The 19,529-nt window shown below is 46.5% G+C and overlaps 1 protein-coding gene across 1 annotated transcript in view; it reads right to left on the reverse strand.

Annotated features, from left to right (window-relative positions):
• OTUD4 (OTU deubiquitinase 4) overlaps positions 1-19,529 on the reverse strand; it is a 120,387-nt gene that overhangs the window by 82,691 nt on the left and 18,167 nt on the right. The window contains exon 3 of the mRNA XM_077279276.1: positions 2,141-2,191. Coding sequence (XP_077135391.1) covers positions 2,141-2,191 — 51 coding nt within the window. The remainder of the gene's footprint in view (positions 1-2,140; positions 2,192-19,529) is intronic.

Raw genomic sequence — 19,529 nt, forward strand, 5'->3', positions numbered from 1 at the left:
CGTGTGGTAGGCTCCACGGCTCTCACGTAGTTCGATAATGGGGTGCCTCCAAAAACGCCTACGTTGTCTCCTTCTCCATCTTTGGCGATTTCTGTCTTGCTCCCAAGCGAAAGCACAGGCAAGAAACAGCTTGAAGCTGAAATCCAGGTTGAAATAAAAGCTCTCCATGCGAAGATCCATCATGACACAGGATACAGTAGCAAACTGTTAAAATTTCAGTAGCCCTAGGGTCTATATATAGAGATCACATAATACACGCCCTCTGTAGTCCCATTGGCGGTGTCTGGTTATCTTGATTTTTCTCTTGTGAAATTTCTCAACATGCGTACCAAAAACGCAAACGCAAGAAAAAAACCCATGTAAAGGCGTACAAACGGGGCGTTTTCTTAACCGCATGCGACAACGCATGAGTCAAAAAAACGCCACGTTTGTACGCCTATACATGCGTTTTTTCCACCACTTGCGGATGCATTTTAAACGATGCGGATTTAGACGCAAATGTGAAACTAGCCTTAGACAAGTAACTAACACAGAAAAGGAGAAATTAAATTAAATGTCTTCTTGTAAACACATTTTGCAGCTCTCTGAGCTCTGCTGTATTGCAACAACATTACAACCCTGTCTCCCTGTGAAATCGAAGCTGAAAGGAACCTGCAGATGTGTCAGTTATTATCACACACAGCTCTGCAGAGAGCGGACATTACATACCATATTGGTAACTCCCTGTTCATGTAAAATAAGCTCTGGAGGCAGAGTTATCTCCCAGGCAGCGCCCTCCCCATAGCCTGGAAATGGTCATTTATATAAAGTGATAAAAGAGGATTTATCCACAACAAGGCATCTGATATGAGACATACAGGTATCACTCTACTCAGCATTGTATACCCTGTACGCCCATATTAATAGTTTAGATAGGTCAAATGCAGTGACAGATTCCCTTTAAAGGGAACCTGTCAGCACGATTGTGCCGAGTTGTGCTCTGCTTAGGTTACGTTCACATTTGCGTTGTGCGCCGCAGCGTCGGCGACGCAACGCACAACGCAAACAAAAACGCAGCAAAACGCTGCGTTTTGCGACGCATGCGTCCTTTTTTTGGTTGATTTTGGGCGCAGCAAAAATGCAACTTGCTGCGTCCTCTGCGCCCGGACGCGGGCGCCGCAGTGACGCATGCATCGCAAAACGCAAGTGCAACGCATGTCCATGCGCCCCCATGTTAAATATAGGGGCGCATGACGCATGCGGCGACCGACGCTGTGGCGCAGACCGCAAATGTGAACGTAGACTTACACATTCATCTGTACAGCTTATGACCGGTCAATGATCCCTCAGTGACCTGCCAGCGATCCGATAAATGCTACTGCGCTGCCATCTTGGTGAACACTTTTTTCTCTAGCAAAATGACGCCTGAGCAGTAGCATCTATCGCGTTCCGAACAATGTTACTGCACAGGTGTGGCTGCAGCCATTTTGAGGAAGATTTTTTTTTTCCCTCAAGCAATTTGTATCACTAAATAAAATAAAAATATGGATATTATAGTAGCGATCATGCTGCAGCGCTGGTGCCTGCATGTTGAATGTAATTTTTTTCAAACCATAACAAATACAGTATGTAAAATATGGGGCAGCTCAGTGAGGGATCAGTGACCGGTCATAAGCCATACCGATGAATATGTAAGCAGAGCACCACATGAAGACCCCCCACAGGCCGCTCCGGAGAACGAGCATATCATTGACTCAAAACCACAAATAAAGATTAAACAACAACCACAAGACGGATTTCATCAACCAAGGTATCATTTTAATCAGTATAACAGCGCCAAGATGACACTGTCTGTTGTAGGTTATGGTGCACAAAACTGCTGACAGGTTCACTTTAAAACCAGTTAGGACAACGTCTTGAGATATTCCATGCTTTAAACTATCTTTAACTAATGTCTAACTTAATCCCTAGAAACGCAGATCTTCTCTATGTTATCATCTACAAAGTCCCACATATTCTTGTAGAAGCTTTTACAATTAAAGGAAAGAAATTTGGTGTACCACCCAAGATTCACAAGGGTATGCATTTTCCATTTACTTTTTATTTAAAATTTTGTTAACTTGAATATTAATATATCAGTCTACTATAGTATCTAGTGTACCTGTGGATTTTCCAGACGTTTCAAATACTCTTCAAAAGAGCCCTCAATAAACTAAAAAAAGAATAAAAATTGATCATTAAAGCAATAAGGACATTGCACATCATCAGATAGATAGAAATTGAATTACAAGTTGTTGTGTGTCCTATTGTCTAGCATTAATATAGATCAAAACTCTCATAAGAGAAAGTGGCTTTTCTGCATTCCCAATGCAGGCACCAGGCAGGATCACAAAGATCATCATAGCTGTTGCCCAACATCAATGACCCAGAGAAAGCCAGAACATTAAAATGATTGTTCAGAATTAGAAAAAGATTTGTGTTCTCCACTTCTGACCATGCATACAGTTGATAGAGACCATTGTTTCTTAAAAAATTAAAATGCAGACCGTTTTTTAAATTATCCAACTAACCCATCAGTGACAGAGACAAGTTTAATCTTAATGATCAGGCCAAATTTTACAATTCTGACCAGTGACACTTTATGTGGTAACAACTCTGGAACACCAACATATCCCAGTGATTCGGAGACTGTTTTCGTTACACATTGTAATTTATGATTGGGGTAAATGTTGATATGTTCTACATTTTTGGTGAAAATGTAGCATTTTTCAAACTTTCAATCTTTAATCACTTCCCGACATGCGCCATATATATGCTCCTGCAAACTCACGTTGAGTGCCTCAGCAGTCAAATGTAAGTGCCAGCTCTATATGAGAGCTGATACCCTGCAGCAACGCCCACGATTGGTGCTAGCACCGATCGCTGTTTAACCCCCTCTGATGCTTCTGTAAATAGCGACAGAGACATTGCATAGGGAGGGAGCTCCCTCTGTACTCCCATCGGAACAACGCATGCCGAAAGATGACCGCAGGGTTACCCAGGGATGGTGGCCCGTCAGCTCAGGCTCCGAACAAGAGCTGACACGCCTCCTTCCTGCATGTCAGTCACTGATCTAATGCTCGCCAATGCAGAAGCATTGCAAAGTATTAGAACAGCGATCTGTCAGTGTGAAGCTGGACAATATAAAAAAGTTCAAATAAAGTTAAAAACTGTAAATGTATATACATATTAAATCACAAAATAAAGAACAAAAAAAAATGAATCCAATAAATACATTTATGTACAAAAAAAATTAAAAAAAAAAAAGTACACATTTGGTGTCGAAGGGTGCAGAAGACCCAACCTATAAAACGGTCCCAATAGTTATCTAATTGAAGTAATCTGTACCTCCCACCTCCAAGACTTCCAATGCTCTGGAATGCTTTACCACATGAAATTAAGACTAACTGCAACTTACAGTGTTAGGCGCTCCCTAAAAACACATCTGTCTATCACGTTCCTTAACCCCTTCATGACCTTGGGATTTTCCATTTTTTCGTGTTCGTTTTTCGCTCCCCTCCTTCCCAGAGCCATAACTTTTTTATTTTTCCGTCAATTTGGCCATGTGAGGGCTTATTTTTTGCGGGACGAGTTGTACTTTTGAACGACATCATTGGTTTTACCATGTCGTGTACTAGAAAACGGGAAAAAAATTCCAAGTTTGGTGAAATTGCAAAATAAGTCCAGTCCCACACTTGTTTTTTGTTTGGCTTTTTGCTAGGTTCACTAAATGCTAAAACTGACCTGCCATTATGATTCTCCAGGTCAGTACGAGTTCATAGACACCTAACATGACTAGGTTATTTTTTATCTAAGTGGTAAAAAAAAATTCCAAACTTTGCTAAAAAAAAAAAAAAAATTATAAAATTGTGCCATTTTCCGATACTCGTAGCGTCTCCATTTTTCATGATCTGGGGACGGTTGAGGGCTTATTTTTTGCATGCCAAGCTGGCGTTTTTAATGATACCATTTCGGTGCAGATACGTTCTTTTGATCGCCCGTTATTGCATTTTAATGCAATGTCGCGGCGACCAAAAAAAACGTAATTCTGGCGTTTCGAATTTTTTCTCGCTACGCCATATAGCGATCAGGTTAATGCTTTTTTTTTTTTAATTGATAGACCGGGCGATTCTGAACGCGGCGATACCAAATATGTGTAGGTTTGATTTTTTTTAATTGATTTATTTTGATTGGGGCGAAAGGGGGTGATTTAAACTTTTATATATTTATTTTTTTCACAATTTTTATTTACTTTTTTTTTTTTACTTTTGCCATGCTTCAATAGCCTCCATGGGAGGCTAGAAGCTGGTACAACGCGATCGGCTCTGCTACATAGCAGCGGTCATAAGATCGCTGCTATGCAGCAGAAATGCAGGTGTGCTATGAGCGCCGACCACAGGGTGGCGCTCACAGCTACCGGCGATCAGTAACCATAGAGGTCTCAAGGACCTCTATGGTTACTATTCAGAAGCATCGCTGATCCCCGATCATGTGACGGGGTCGGCGATGCGCTAATTTCCGGCCGCCCAGCCGGAAGCGCCGATTAAATGCCGCTGTCTGCGTTTGACAGCGGCATTTAACTAGTTAGTAGCGACGGGTGAAACACGATTTCACCCGCCGCTATTGCGGGTATATGTCAGCTGTTCAAAACAGCTGACATGTCCCGGCTTTGATGCGGGCTCACCGCCGGAGCCTGCATCAAAGCGGGGCTTCTGACCTCGGACGTACTATCCCGTCCGAGGTCAGAAAGGGGTTAATCGAAGTCCTTCTATATATAGCCCATTCACTATTTATCTGAAACTAACTCTCGATCAAACTCCTCCACACCCAAAAGTACCACAAACATTGGCTAGTGACTAAGGGTACTGTCACACAGTACCATTTTAATCGCTACGACGGCACGATCCGTGACGTCGCAGCGATCGTATGATTATCGCTCCAGCGTCGTAGACTGCGGTCACACGTTGCAATCACGGCGCTGGAGCGATGCCGAAGTCCCCGGTAACCAGGGTAAACATCGGGTAACTAAGCGCAGGGCCGCTTGTAACCCGATGTTTACCGTGGTTACCAGCGTAAACGTAAAAAAAACAAACAGTACATACTTACATTCCGGTGTCTGTCCCCGGCGTTCTGCTTCTCTCCACTGTGTAAGCGCCATAGCCGGAAAGCACAGCGGTGACGTCAGACGTCAGTGCTCGCTTTCTGGCTGGCCGGCGCTCACACTGCAGAGAAGCTGAGACGCCGGAGGACAGACACCGGAATGTGAGTATGTACTGTTTGTTTTTTCTACGTTTACGCTGGTAACCACGGTAAACATCGGGTTACTAAGCGCGGCCCTGCGCTTAGTTACCCGATGTTTACCCTGGTTACAAGCGAACACATCGCTGGATCGCTGTCACACACAACGATCCAGCGATGTCAGCGGGTGATCAAGCGACGAAAGAAAGTTCCATACGATCTGCTACGACGTACGATTCTCAGCAGGATCCCTGATCGCTGCTGCGTGTCAGACACTGCGATATCGTAACGATATCGCTAGAACGTCACGAATCGTACCGTCGTAGCGATCAAAATGGTACTGTGTGACAGTACCCTAACTCATGCAGCCTTTATCCCCCACTCCCTCAAGATGGCTGGACTATCATTGTAAATACACACCTGTACTTTGTGTCTCTCCCACCTCAATGTAGATTGTAAGCTCTCATGAGCAGGGTCCTCTTTATTTTGCTTTAATTATTGCATTATCTTTAACGTTGTTACTTATGACTTCTATATGTTATATCGAAAAGCACTGCGGAATATGTTGGCGCTATATAAAGATTATTATATTTTTAACCCCACTCCGTGAACCGCATTAAAAAAAATAAACAGGCAAAAAACCATGCTTTATCTTTCCGTCAAACAAAAAGTGAAATAAAATATGATCAAAAAGGCAACTGTAAATATAAATGGCGTCTCTGAACCAGGTCATATTGTCCAGCAAAAAAAAAATCCACCACACAGCTCAGTCAGCGGAAAAATAAAAAAAGTTATAGCTCTCAGAATAAAGCGATGCAAAAAATTATTTTTTCTATAAAATTATTGCGTAAAACTGCCAAAACCTTAAAAAAAAAAAAAAAAAAAAAAAAAAAAAAAAAAAAAATTGGTATTGCTGTAATCTTACTGACCTGAAGAATAAAGTTGCCTTGTCAATTTTACCACATGCATAACGGCATTAAAAAAGCCCCCCCAAGACAATTCCTGAATTTTTAGTGTTTGTTCATTCTGCCTCCCAAAAATCGGAATAGAAAGCATAAAAAAAAATGTCCTCTGCCCGAAAAATGTAACAATGAAAAAAATCCACTCGTCCTGCAAAAAATAATCCCTTACATGACTGTTGACAGAAATATAGGAAAATTAGTGTGTGACAGCAGCCAAACACAAAAAACCAATATAAATCTGGTGCCGCTGTAATCACAACGACCTGAAGAATAAAGTCGTCTAATCACTTATATCTCAAGAGGAGCGGCGTAAAAAATAAAATAAAACCAATTCACATGTTAATTTTATTTTTTTTTTTTTCATTCTGCCTCCCAAAGATCGCAGTAAGGCTTGGCTCACATTTATCCTGCGCTCTACGCTGAGCGCTTACACCGGGGTTTCTCTGTAATTCCCTGAAATACATGATTCAGACTGAACCCACAAGGGAAGATTCTGCCTAATGAGACAGATGGAGACACTGTGGACGCCGTCTGGCTGCCTATGATCCGACAGTGGCAGTCTTTTAGGCGTGCATAAAACCACAGTCCGCCAGTTTTGTGCACCTGTGAAAAGAAGGACAACGCTGAACAGAGGCCAAACGCAGTCCAGAGTAACTCTGCTGCCGCACTATAGTGAATGGATCTCTCGGGAATTTCATCTGAAACATGTCACTCGGAGATTTAGATGGAAACCCCGATGTAAGTGCTCAGCGTAGAAAAAAACCCAAACATCAGCTTACCTCCTCTCAGTCCCACTGCATGGATCATGCAGTGCTGCAAGTAGTATGAAGGGAGCAGAAGTCCAGCGTCGGTAATATCCATAAAAAATAACTTTTATTCCATTTTCATTAAAAGCACATAAGTCCAAAATCTATCTTTATATCCAGAGACACAAAAACGGGTATGGTAATTCATACCAGTGACAGTCACGGGCTTGAAGTGTATTTCAAATCATACGCGTTTCAACGGTCGTGTAGCCTTAATTGTGTAGGCCCAGAATCATAAACTGTTGTCTGAAGTACTGCCTCTTCTTGTAGGATGAATATTTACCTCTCATATCCCCAACAGTTGATTTTCTGTTATCTTTGTAAAACAGTAATGCATGGCCACTGAACAATGTTTGCCGATATGCTGATTACATATATTGTCCATGCTGGACTACAATCAAAAATGTAGGTTGGCCTCATTCATATCTCTCTGAACTCTGGATGCTGGTTGAATGGCAGTTGTGAACTACATAAAGAGACTTTCTTATGGTTCGTGTGACTGTACAGGAGATGAGCTTAGAAGACCACGTCCCGGCTGAAAGAACACAGGACAGATTCATTGACCATCACTGAAACCCCAGAGTCGTCTTAAAGAATTACTTTGCCACATACCTCACTGCTCTCTGTTAGCTTCCTCCTCACTGTGGGGGCCTGCCCAAAGCGGGGAGCCACTGGTGGGGGTATTTGGCACTGGAAACAGCTCTAATCCTGTCACGTCAGTGGAAGGAGGAGACTCTGTAATTTGCACCATCTTGAGTGTTTGCTGGTACTGTTCTGTATGCTATTGTGTTGGTGGTTCAATAAATTATTGGCACATTGTTTTACCCTAACCCTGTGTTGTCTGAGTAAGGTTCTGCCCACGGGGAGAGAGAGCAGGTGTTCAGTGGTATGAGCCCCGGTTCATGCAGTCTTTCTAAAGACAGCCGGGCCAGGGGACGAGAAAAGAGGGATTTTTGGTTCTTACCGTAAAATCTCTTTCTTGGAGCCTTCATTGGGGGACACAGGTTACCATGGGTGTATGCTGCTGTCACTAGGAGGCTGACACTATGCAAATAAAGTAGAAGTAACTCCTCCCCGGCAGTATACAACCTCCAACAGGTATCAGGCAACTCAGTTGGTGCAAAAGCAGTAGTAGGAACAGGTAATATACCGGTAAAACTCAACCTATGTACCAACCCACAACAACGGCCTGTTGGCCAACACGGTACAACTTCAAGGGAGGGTGCTGTGTCCCCCAATGAAGGCTCCAAGAAAGATTTTACGGTAAGAACCAAAAATCCCTCTCGCCTCATTGGGGGACACAGGTAACCATGGGACGTCCAGAAGCAGTCCCTAGGGCGGGATATTCTGCAGAAAAAGAGGAGTTAGGTCGGCCGGTGAGAAACCGCCGCCTGCAGTATCCTCCTACACAGGCTCGCGTCCGCGGAAGCCTGAGTATGCACCTTGTAGAATTTGACAAAGGTGCGAATGGATGACCACGTTGCAACCTTGCAAACCTGCGAGGCCGAAGCTTGGTGATGAACTGCCCAGGAAGCTCCCACAGCCCGGGTAGAGTGAGCCTTCACCCCCGAAGGAGGCTGTTTGTCTTGGACACGGTATGCCTCCAGAACCGCCGAACGGATCCAACGAGCAATTGTGGACTTGGAGGCGGGGAGCCCCTTTCGACACCCTTCCGGGACGACGAACAGAGGATCGGCCTGACGAAAAGAGGCAGTTCTGGTGAGGTAAATCCGGATAGCCCTGACCACATCCAACTTGTGAAGAGATTTCTCCAAGGAATGAACCGGGGAAGGGCACAAGGAAGGGAGGACAATGTCCTCATTGATGTGAAAAGCCGAAACTACCTTTGGTAGGAAAGGAACCGGACGAAGAACCACTTTGTCCTGATGCAGGACTAGAAAGGGAGAACGACAGGATAATGCCGCCAGCTCCGACACCCTTCTAATGGAGGTGATGGCGACCAAAAAGGCTACCTTCCAGGATAGAAGTGAGAAGGAAATGTCCTGAATCGGTTCAAAGGGCGCACGCTGGAGAGCATCTAAGACGAGGTTGAGATCCCAAGGCTCGACAGGAGAACGATAAGGGGGAGCTATATGAGCGACCCTCTGGATGAAGGTCCTCACCTGAGGCAGGGAGGCCAGGTCTCTTTGAAAAAGAATGGATAGAGCGGAGATCTGACCCTTCAAGGTGCTAAGGGAAAGACCCGAATCTAGGCCCGCTTGAAGGAAGCTGAGAAGGGAAGGGAAAAGGTCATAGGAAACAGATTGTTGTCCTGACAGCACCGGAAAAAGGCCTTCCAACATCTGTGGTAAATACGCGAGGAAGCCGGTTTTCTTGCTCTTATCATAGTCTGGATGACGCTATGAGAAAAACCTGCATTCTTCAGGACCGCGGCCTCAACGGCCATACCGTTACATTCAGAGACCGAGAATTCGGGTGGAAGAGGGGCCCCTGCGAAAGAAGGTCCAGAAGATCCGGAAGCCTCCACGGAACGTCCGATGGCATGTTCACCAGTTCCGCATACCAGGCCCTGCGAGGCCAATCTGGAGCTACCAAGAGCACGGGGACCCCTTCTGTCTTTATCTTTTTTATGACCCTTGGGATCAAGGGGAGGGGTGGGAACAGATAGGGCATCTGGAACTGGGCCCACGAGATCACGAGAGCCTCGCATCCGACGGCCCTCGGATCCCGAGATCTGGAGACGTACTGGGGAACCTTGTGGTTTGCCCGGGAGGCCATTAAGTCGACGTCCGGGACGCCCCACTGCTGGCAAATCTGGCTGAAGATTGCGGGAAGAAGAGACCACTCGCCTGCCACAATGCCCTGGTGAATTAGAAAGTCGGCTTCTCAATTGTCCACCCCTGGGATGTGGACGGCTGACAGAGAGGGAACGTGACCCTCCGCCCAACAAAGAATTTTTGCCACTTCCGCCATGACTTGACTGCTGCGAGTCCCTCCCTGATGGTTTATGTATGCCACGGCTGTGGCGTTGTCAGACTGAATGCGGACCGGCTTTCCCGAGAGGAGGGACTCCCAGCGGATGAGGGCCAGGAAGATGGCTCTGATTTCCAAGAGGTTGATAGGGAGGCACGCCTCCTGAGCAGTCCAGCGGCCCTGGGCCGTGAGGTGGAGAAAGACCGCTCCCCAACTCTGGAGACTGGCGTCGGTGGTGATCACCTACCAGCGGGGAGGGAGAAATGACCTCTCGCGCAGAATGGAGGTGGACAGCGTCCACCAAGAGAGACTGCTTCACCTTGGGAGAGAGGCGAAACGGACGGTCCAGGGAAAGCGGGTTCCTGTCCAAGGCAGTCAGAAGGGCCAGCTGGAGGGGACGAGAGTGGAACTGAGCATACGGGACTGCTTCCATAGAAGCGACCATTTTCCCCAGAACCCTCATGGCGAGGCGGAGGGACAGAGGGTTCGGGCCCTTTAGTGCTCTGACACCCCGACGAAGAGAAAGGAACTTCTCCTTGGGGAGGAAGACCTGAGACCGAGAGGTGTCGAATTCCATGCCCAGGAACTCCAGACGCTGGGTTGGAATCAAGGAAGACTTCTGGTAGTTGATTATCCAGCCGAGGCGAACCAGCGTGTCCAGAGTAAGCTGGAGGCTCTGGCTGCAGTCCCGACGGGATGAGCCCTTGGTCAAGAGGTCGTCGAGGTATGGGATTACCAGAATCTCTTTCGAACGCAGAATGGCCATGACAGCTGCCATGACCTTCGTAAAGACCCTGGGCACAGACGCCAGACCGAAAGGGAGGGCCGTGAACTGGCAATGATGCTCTTGGATCGCGAACCGGAGGAACCTCTGATGCTGTACGCAAATCGGAACGTGAAGGTACGCATCCCGAATGTCCACGGAGCACAGAAACTCTCCCGGTTCCATGGACGCGACCACCGAGCGTAGAGATTCCATTCTGAAGTGCCGAATCCGTAGATGGCGGTTCAACCGCTTGAGATCCAAAATTGGACGGAGAGCCGTCCTTTTTTGGAACCACGAACAGGTTTGAGTAAAAACCCGAAAACAGCTCGCGATAAGGCACCGGCACTATGACTCCTGAGGCGAGGAGCGAATCGACGGCCTGAAGAAGCCCTGTGAGATGAGAGGGCTGTTTGGGAGGACGAGAGAGCAGGAAACTACTTCCTGGCGGCGAAGAAAATTCTATTTTGTAGCCTGACGTGACGATCTCCCTGACCCAGGCATCGTCGACTACTGATAGCCAAACCTCTGAGAACAGAAGAAGCCGCCCTCCCACCCTGGAGGGATTTCCAGGTGGGGGCAACCCGTCATTTATTAGAAGACCTGTGGCCCCGAGATCCAGATGATTTTGCGGGGTGGCTCTTAGCTCTCCAGCGTGGTGGAGGCCTGAAAGGTGGTTTTCTTCAGTCCCCTTGTGAGGAGGAACGGGTCCTGGTTTGGGTTTCCTGAGGGGGCGAAAGACCGAAAGGGACCAAAGGACTGGGGGCCCCTCCTGTTGAAGGGACGTTTTGGTTTGGACTGGGGTAAGGAGGTACTCTTACCACCCGTGGCGTCCGAGATCATTTGATCCAGCTGCGTGCCGAAGAGTCTAGAACCCTGGAAGGGCAGACCAGTGAGAGATTTTTTAGAAGCGGGGTCAGCGTTCCACGCCTTTAGCCAGAGAATCCGGCGAATGGCCACAATGTTGCTGTTAGCCCTGGTGGAGCAGGCCGCTGCATTAAGGGAGGCATTCATGAGGTATTTTCCTGCAAGAGACATCTGATCCGCCAAATCAGACAGTTCCTCAGCAGGAGCAGAGGCCAAAATGCCCCTGTGCAGGGTCTTGGCCCAGGATGACACAGCCTTGGCTACCCATGACGAGGCGAAACTAGGGCAAAGGGAGGCTCCAGAAGCCTCAAATGCCGATTTTGCTAGTGCCTCGATCTGTCTGTCCGTGGGGTCCTTAAGGGAAGCCGCGTCCGGGATAGACAGAACCGTCTGAGGATAGCCTGGACACGGGCGGGTCGACCTTAGGAGACTCGGACCATTTGGAGACAAGGTCGGAGTGAAAAGGGTATAACACATCTAGCCGTTTCCTGCCAGGGAAATGCTTACCAGGGTTTTCCCAGTGAGTGGAGGTAGTATTGTCAAACTCCTTGTGATTAGGAAAAACCCTAGAGGGACGTTTAATCCGTTTAAACGCAACGGAGACGTCCTGAGAGCTTGCCTCATCCTCTTTAAGTTCAAGCTTCTGAATGATAGCTGAAATAAGGCTATCGACCATCTCCTGTGTTCCGGAAGTCTGATCTGCATCCGAGTCAGATTCCGACAGAGGTTAGGTCAGACCCGACGTCCGCCTGCGAGAAGGGGGAACGGGCAGATAGGAGAATCCCGGTGTGGTCCAGGGAACTGGAAGAGGATCTAGATAAGGCCCTTTTTCTGTCTCTTTTGTTCGGTCTGCCTCTGTGAGGATCTAGGACAGATGCGAGCGAATCGCCGTGTGAGGCGTTCGTGGCACTGGTGGCGTTAGAGAGAAGCGGGATACGTTCAAGTGCCTGGACCAGAAACTGAGAAACCTTAGTCAAATCAGACACTGATTGAGACATTGCAACAGCCCACTCCGGGGGAGGGGGGGTGCACTCATCCCGGGACCTAGGAGCTTCCAGAGGAGCTGACATGGTGGGAGGAACGCAGGATGGGCAAAAAGGAGAAGGCTGACCTGAGGCCCACTTTTTCTTGCAGTGAGCGCAGGGGTAATGGATGGCCGTAGTGGCAAAGGCCGGAGTGGGGTCGGACATAGGTGGATATTACCTTGTCCAGGAGCGGAGAAATACTGCCGGGAGGAGTAGAGCCCGAGAGAGCAGTAGCGCTGAGCCTGCTGAAGGACAGCGACAGCGGTAGCCGCAGGAGTCTGTGCCTGTGTTCCCCCGAGAACCCTGTGTCCCACGCGGTGAGCAGACGCTGACAGGGAGCAGGACGTAGCAGAAAGAGCGCGGAGACAGCGCGACGCTGTGGGCGTGCACAAGCGCCGAAGGGGGGGGATGCATAAGAAACGCGCCCAAGAGCGCTGAACTACCAGCCACAGTAATGCAGGCCGCCACAAAGGGGCGCGTAAGCGCCGAACGAAGGAGAAGAAAAAAGCCGGGAGAGGAAAAAAAGGAGGGAGAACAAAGGAAGTGCCAGCGTGTGTTCCCCAGCGGCGATAGCGCATCCCGGTTCCCCCGAAAAAACTGCAGCCCACTCCCCTATCAAAAAGAGGCCCTGGTAAGATCTAGGAGATCCCTTGCCGGATGGGGGGGGGGCGCATACTGTTGCTTGAAGACTCCCTACCTGGAGATGAGGAACGCATCAGGATCCCTGGAAGTGTAGAGGGTCCTGGAAGAAGTCCTCCTTCCCGCGCCACGAGCTCCGGCGCAGAAGAGGGCGTCGACCTCTAACCAGGGGGAGAGGGTCACTGGAAGTGACCGCCGTCTTCCTCTCAGCCCTTTCCGAGGAGAGGGATGAGGAGGGGAAACGGGCAGGACTGGCCACCGAAGAAGAAAGTCACCCTGAACACCTGAATGGGTGACAGGGGACAAAAGTCCTGCCCAGCAGGTCCGAGAGGGTGCGATGTGGGTGATACCACACTGCTCTCTCGGTCGCTCAAAGTGGGGAAAACAGGGTGAGAAGAACTGCACCCTGTTACCCTGGAGAAAAAGTCTGAAAAAGAAAGGGGAAAAGGTTAATAAAACACAACAAATCCCTGTAAAAGAAATGCGGATCTGGTGTTAGATCCAGGTCTGCCTCCTACAGACACTAAGCAAAAACTGAGTTGCCTGGTGCCTGTAGGAGGGTGTATACTGCCGGGGAGGAGTTACTTCTTTATTTGCATAGTGTCAGCCGCCTAGTGACAGCAGCACACCCATGGTTACCTGTGTCCCCCAATGAGGCGAGAAAGAAAACCACTGACCCCCCAGTGTCTCCAAAACCATCCTACTCACCTTCCCTGCGCTTCCTCCAAGAGTCTTATCCCAATGCCAGCAGCTGCAGCAGCCGGGCGATCACATGTGCCCGCTATTAAAGGGAATCAATATTCACTACACTCCACGCCAAGTGAATATTCATTTTTCTTTAGCAGTGGGCACAGGAGTTAGCTGCGGCAGCCAGATCCTGCGACCCGCTGCTGCAGCTTTCCCTCAGTGTCGTGATGAAAAATGTGATGAAAAACTCGGCTTATACTCGAGTATATAAGATATTTTTTTTTTTATCAGAAATTTTTATTGAGCACACTAAATGGTATCCACTCATACAACAAAATACTTTGTGTTTTGATTTAACAAGAAAATAACCCCTCCCCCCTGAAGACCAACACCAAACCATACAATACCCTTATCTAAGTTGGAAAGAAGAGAGTAAACAGTACATACATGTTATACCATTTAGCATCTTGTACCAAAGTCCATCAATTATTCCCATCCAGCCATGGCTGCCACAACTTTTGAAAAAACACCATCCTATTCCCCTTATTATATATACTTTTTTCGAGATGGACAATATGATTCGTTTGTGAACTCTTGTCTGGTTGGAGGTTCCTCCCTAATCCAATACCTTGCAATCACTTTCCTCGCAATGAACAATAATCTAGCAACTGCCATTTTTGCAGTACCGTCGGCTAAGATTTCCTCCACATACCCAAGTACACAAACCACCGGATCCCTGGGAATCGAGCACCCGTAAATCACCTCAATTCGGTTCAGCACTACAACCCAATACTAAAATAATCTGGGACATAGCCAGGGCATGTGTAGTATTCCCGCCTGGGACTGGGAGCATCTAGGGCACTCAAAATTAGATCTCATCCCAGCTCTAAATAACAAGTCAGGTGTCCTAAAGGCCCTATTTATCACGTACAATTGCAACAATCTCCCAGGTTCACTCATCGACAACTTGGGTACGTATTCTAAAATAGACTCCCACCTATCATCATCTATCTCACCCAATTCAGCCTCCCACCTCCTTCTGGCCTTAATAGGGTGATCTACTAGAAAGGTGTGTAACAGATCACGGTGAGTATATAAGATATTTATTAACTATTTTGTGTAACATAACTCTCTGATTTAACCCCTTCGTGCCATGCGCCGTACTAGTACGGCGCTGCCGGCACTGCATTAGTGCCAGCCGCAGTACTAGTACGGCGGCTCGATCACCGCGGTCTCGCGCTGAGCGCCGCGGTGATCGGGTGCGGGTGTCAGCTGTATATGACAGCTGACACCCCGCAGCAATGCCCACGATCGGCGCTGTCGCCGATCGCGGGCATTTAACCCCGAGAGGGGGATCGCGCAGGGACGGGGGCTCCCTGCGCTCTCCCACCGGAGCAGCGCGATGAGATCGCGCTGCTCCGGTGACCTGGAAGGAGTCCCCGGATCCAAGATGGCCGCGGGACTCCTTCCGGGTCATGAGATGACCCTGCTTGCCGGCGTCTGCTGAGAATTCCTCATAGCAGGCGCCGGCAAGCCTCTGCAATGTGCCTGTCACATCGGTGATCTGACAGAGTGCTGTGCACACTGTCAGATCACCGATCTGTGATGTCCCCCCCCCCGGGACAAAGTAAAAAAAAAATTTTTCCACATGTGTAAAAAAAAAAAAAATTCCTAAATAAAGAAAAATATATATATATATTCCCATAAATACATTTCTTTATCTAAATTTAAAAAAAAAAAACACACAATAAAAGTACACATATTTAGTATCGCCGCGTCCGTAACGCTCCCGCCTATAAAACTATATCACTAGTTAACCCCTTCAGTGAACACCGTAAAAAAAAAAAAAAAAAAACGAGGCCAAATACAACGCTTTATTCTCATACCGCCAAACAAAAAGTGGAATAACACGCGATCAAAAAGACGGATATAAATAACCATGGTACCGCTGAAAACGTCATCTTGTCCCGCAAAAAAAAAGCCACAATACAGCATCATCAGCAGAAAAAAAAGTTATAGTCCTCAGAATAAAGCGATGCAAAAACAATAATTTTTTTATATAAAATAGTTTTTATTGTGTAAAAGCGCCAAAACATAAAAAAATTACATAAATGAGGTATCGCTGTAATCGTACTGACCCGAAGAATAAAACTGCTTTATCCTTTTTACCAAACGCGGAACGGTATAAACGCCCCCCCTAAAAGAATTTCAGGAATTGCTGGTTTTTGTTCATTCCGCCTCCCAAAAATCGGAATAAAAAGCGATCAAAAAATGTCATGTACCCGAAAATGGTACCAGTAAAAACGTCAACTCGTCCTGCAAAAAACAAGATCTCACATGACTCTGTGGACCAAAATATGGAAAAATTATAGCTCTCAAAATGTGGTGATGCAAAAACTATTTTTTGCAATAAAAAGCGTCTTTTAGTGTGTGATGGCTGCCAACCATAAAAATCCGCCCAAAAAATGCTATAAAAGTAAATCAAATCCCCCTTCATCACCCCCTTAGTTAGGGAAAAATAATAAAATTTAAAAAAAATATATTTATTTCCATTTTCCCGTTAGGCTACTTTCACACTAGCGTCGGTACGGGGCCGTCGCGCTGAGTCGGCCCGACATACCGACGCATACTGTGCAAGCGCCGCACAACGGGGGCAGCGGATGCTGTTTTTCCACGCATCCGCTGCCCCATTGTGAGGTGCGGGGAGGTGGGGGCGGAGTTCCAGCCGCGCATGCGCGGTCGGAAATGGTGGACCGTCGGCACAAAAAATGTTACATGTAACGTTTTTTGCTGCCGGTGGTCCGCTACAACACGACGCAACCGTCGCACGACGCTTGCGACGTGTGTCAATACGTCACTAATGTTAGTCTATGGGGAAAAAACGCATCCTGCAGATGACTTTGCAGGATGCGTTTTTTCGCCAAAACGACGCATTGCGACGTATGCAAAAAAACGCTAGTGTGAAAGTAGCGCTAGGGTTAGGACTAGGGTTAGGGTTGGGGTTAGGGTTGGCATTAGGGTTGGGGTTAGGGTTTCAGTTAGAATTGGGGAGTTTTCACTGTTTAGGCACATCAGGGGCTCTCCAAACGCGACATGGCGTCCGATCTCAACGCGTTTGTTTGCGTTAAAAACGCATGCGTTTTTATAGAAAAAAAACCAGAACACACACTGAAAAGTCACCCACCACCATCAAGGTGATAAAGGGATCCAAACCCTAACCCTACCCCTAAACTCACCCCTAACCGTTTAATGAACATTATCTGACAGTCATAGTGCCACGTATTTCAGTGCCACGTATTTCAGTGCCACGTATTTCAGTGCCACGTATTTCAGTGCCACGTATTTCAGTGCCACGTATTTCAGTGCCACGTATTTCAGTGCCACGTATTTCAGTGCCACGTATTTCAGTGCCACGTATTTCAGTGCCACGTATTTCAGTGAAATACGTGGCACTGAAATATTGTGGCATTTACCTTATATGCGTGGCACTTATATGCGTGGCACTTATATGCGTGGCACTTATATGCGTGGCACTTATATGCGTGGCCACTGAAATATTGTGGCACTTACATACGTATATACGTATATAAACGTATTTCAGTGCCACGTATTTCAGGTTAGGGTTAGGGGTAGGGTTAGGGTTTTTTTCTTGTTTTCTTGTGTTTTTCTATAAAAACGCATGCGTCTAAAAAACGCATGCGTTTTACCGCGTTTACATGCGTTTTTTCACACATGCTTTTTTTTTTAAAACGCATGCAGATAAAAACGCAAGTGTGAAACCAGCCTTACCCTTGGGAAAATAAAAACATGGGGGCTAAAATATAATTTTCGTGGAAAAAAATATATTTTTTATTTTCGCGGCTCTGCGTTATAAACTGTAGTGAAGCACTTGGGGGTTCAAAGTTCTCACAACACATCTAGATAAGTTCCGTGGGGGGTGTAGTTTCCAATATGGGGTCACTTGTGGGGGGTTTCTACTGTTTAGGTACATCAGGGGCTCTGCAAATGCAACGTGACACCTGCAGACCAATCCATCTAAGTCTGCATTTCAAACGGCGCTCCTTCCCTTCCGAGCTCTGCCATGCGCCCAAACAGTGGTTTATCCCCATATATGAAGTATCAGCGTACTCAGGACAAATTGCACAACAACTTTTGGGGTCCAATTTATCCTGCTACCCTTGGGAAAATAAAAAATTTGGGGCAAAAAGATCATTTTTTGTGAAAATTAATATTAATTTTTTTTTACGGCTCTACATTATAAACTTCTGTGAAGCACTTGGAGGTTCAAAGTGCTCACCACACATCTAGATTAGTTCCTTAGAGGGTCTACTTTCCAAAATGGTGTCACTTGTGGGGGTTTCCACTGTTTAGGCACGTCAGGGGCTCTCCAAACACGACATGGGTTCCGATCTCAATTCCAGCCAATTTTGCATTGAGAAGTCAAATGGCGCTCCTTCCCTTCCGAGCTCTGCCATGTGCCCAATCAATGGTTTACCCCAACATGGGGCGTACTCAGGACAAATTGTACAACAACTTTTTTGGTCCAATTTCTCCTGTTACCCTTGGTAAAATAAAACAAATTGGATCTGAAGTAAAAATTTTGTGAAAAAAAAAGTTAAATGTTCAATTTTTTTTAAACATTCCAAAATTCCTGTGAAGCACCTGAAGGGTTAATAAACTTTTTGAATGTGGTTTTGAGTACCTTGAGGGGTGCAGTTTTTAGAATGGTGTCACTTTTGGGCATTTTCTGTCATATAGACCCCTCAAAGTCACTTCAAGTGTGAGGTGGTCCGTAAAAAAAATGGTTTTGCAAATTTTGTTGCAAAAATGAGAAATCGCTGGTCAACTTTTAACCCTTATAACTCCCTAACAAAAAAAAATTATGTTTCCAAAATTGTGCTGATGTAAAGCAGACATGTGGGAAATGTTGTTTATTAACTATATTATGTGATATAACTCTCTAATTTAAGGGCATAAAAACGAAAAATTTGAAAATTGCTAAATTTTCATAATTTTCGACAAATTTCTGTTTTTTTCACAAATAAATGCAAGTCATATCGAAGAAGTTTTACCACTATCATAAAGTACAATATGTCACGAGAAAACAATCTCAGAATCACCAGGATCCGTTGAAGCGTTTCAGAGTTATGACCTCATAAAGTGACAGTGGTCAGAATTGTAAAAATTGGCCGTGTCACTTAGGTGAAAACAGGCTTTGGGGAGAAGGGGTTAAGGGCATGAAAATATGAAGTTTGAAAATTGCTACATTTTCCAAATTTTTGCCAAATTTCTGATATTTTCACAAATAAAGGCAAGTCACATTAAACAAATTTTACCACCATCATTAAGTATATGTCAAGAGAAAATCCGCAGTGCACATGCTGCGGGAAAAAACGCACAGAAACGCAGCGTTGTTTATTCCGCAGCACGTCAAGTCTTTGTGCGGATTCCGCAGCGGTTTACACCTGCTCCATAATAGGAATCCGCAGGTGTAAAACCACAGGTGGAATCCGCACAAAATGCGGATTACCTGCGGACTTTCCAAAATCAGTCTGGAAAAATCTGCAGAGTAATCCGCAGCATGTGCACA

The sequence above is a fragment of the Ranitomeya variabilis genome, chromosome 1 (genome assembly GCF_051348905.1).
Source record: "Ranitomeya variabilis isolate aRanVar5 chromosome 1, aRanVar5.hap1, whole genome shotgun sequence".
Taxonomy (NCBI): Eukaryota; Metazoa; Chordata; class Amphibia; order Anura; family Dendrobatidae; genus Ranitomeya; species Ranitomeya variabilis.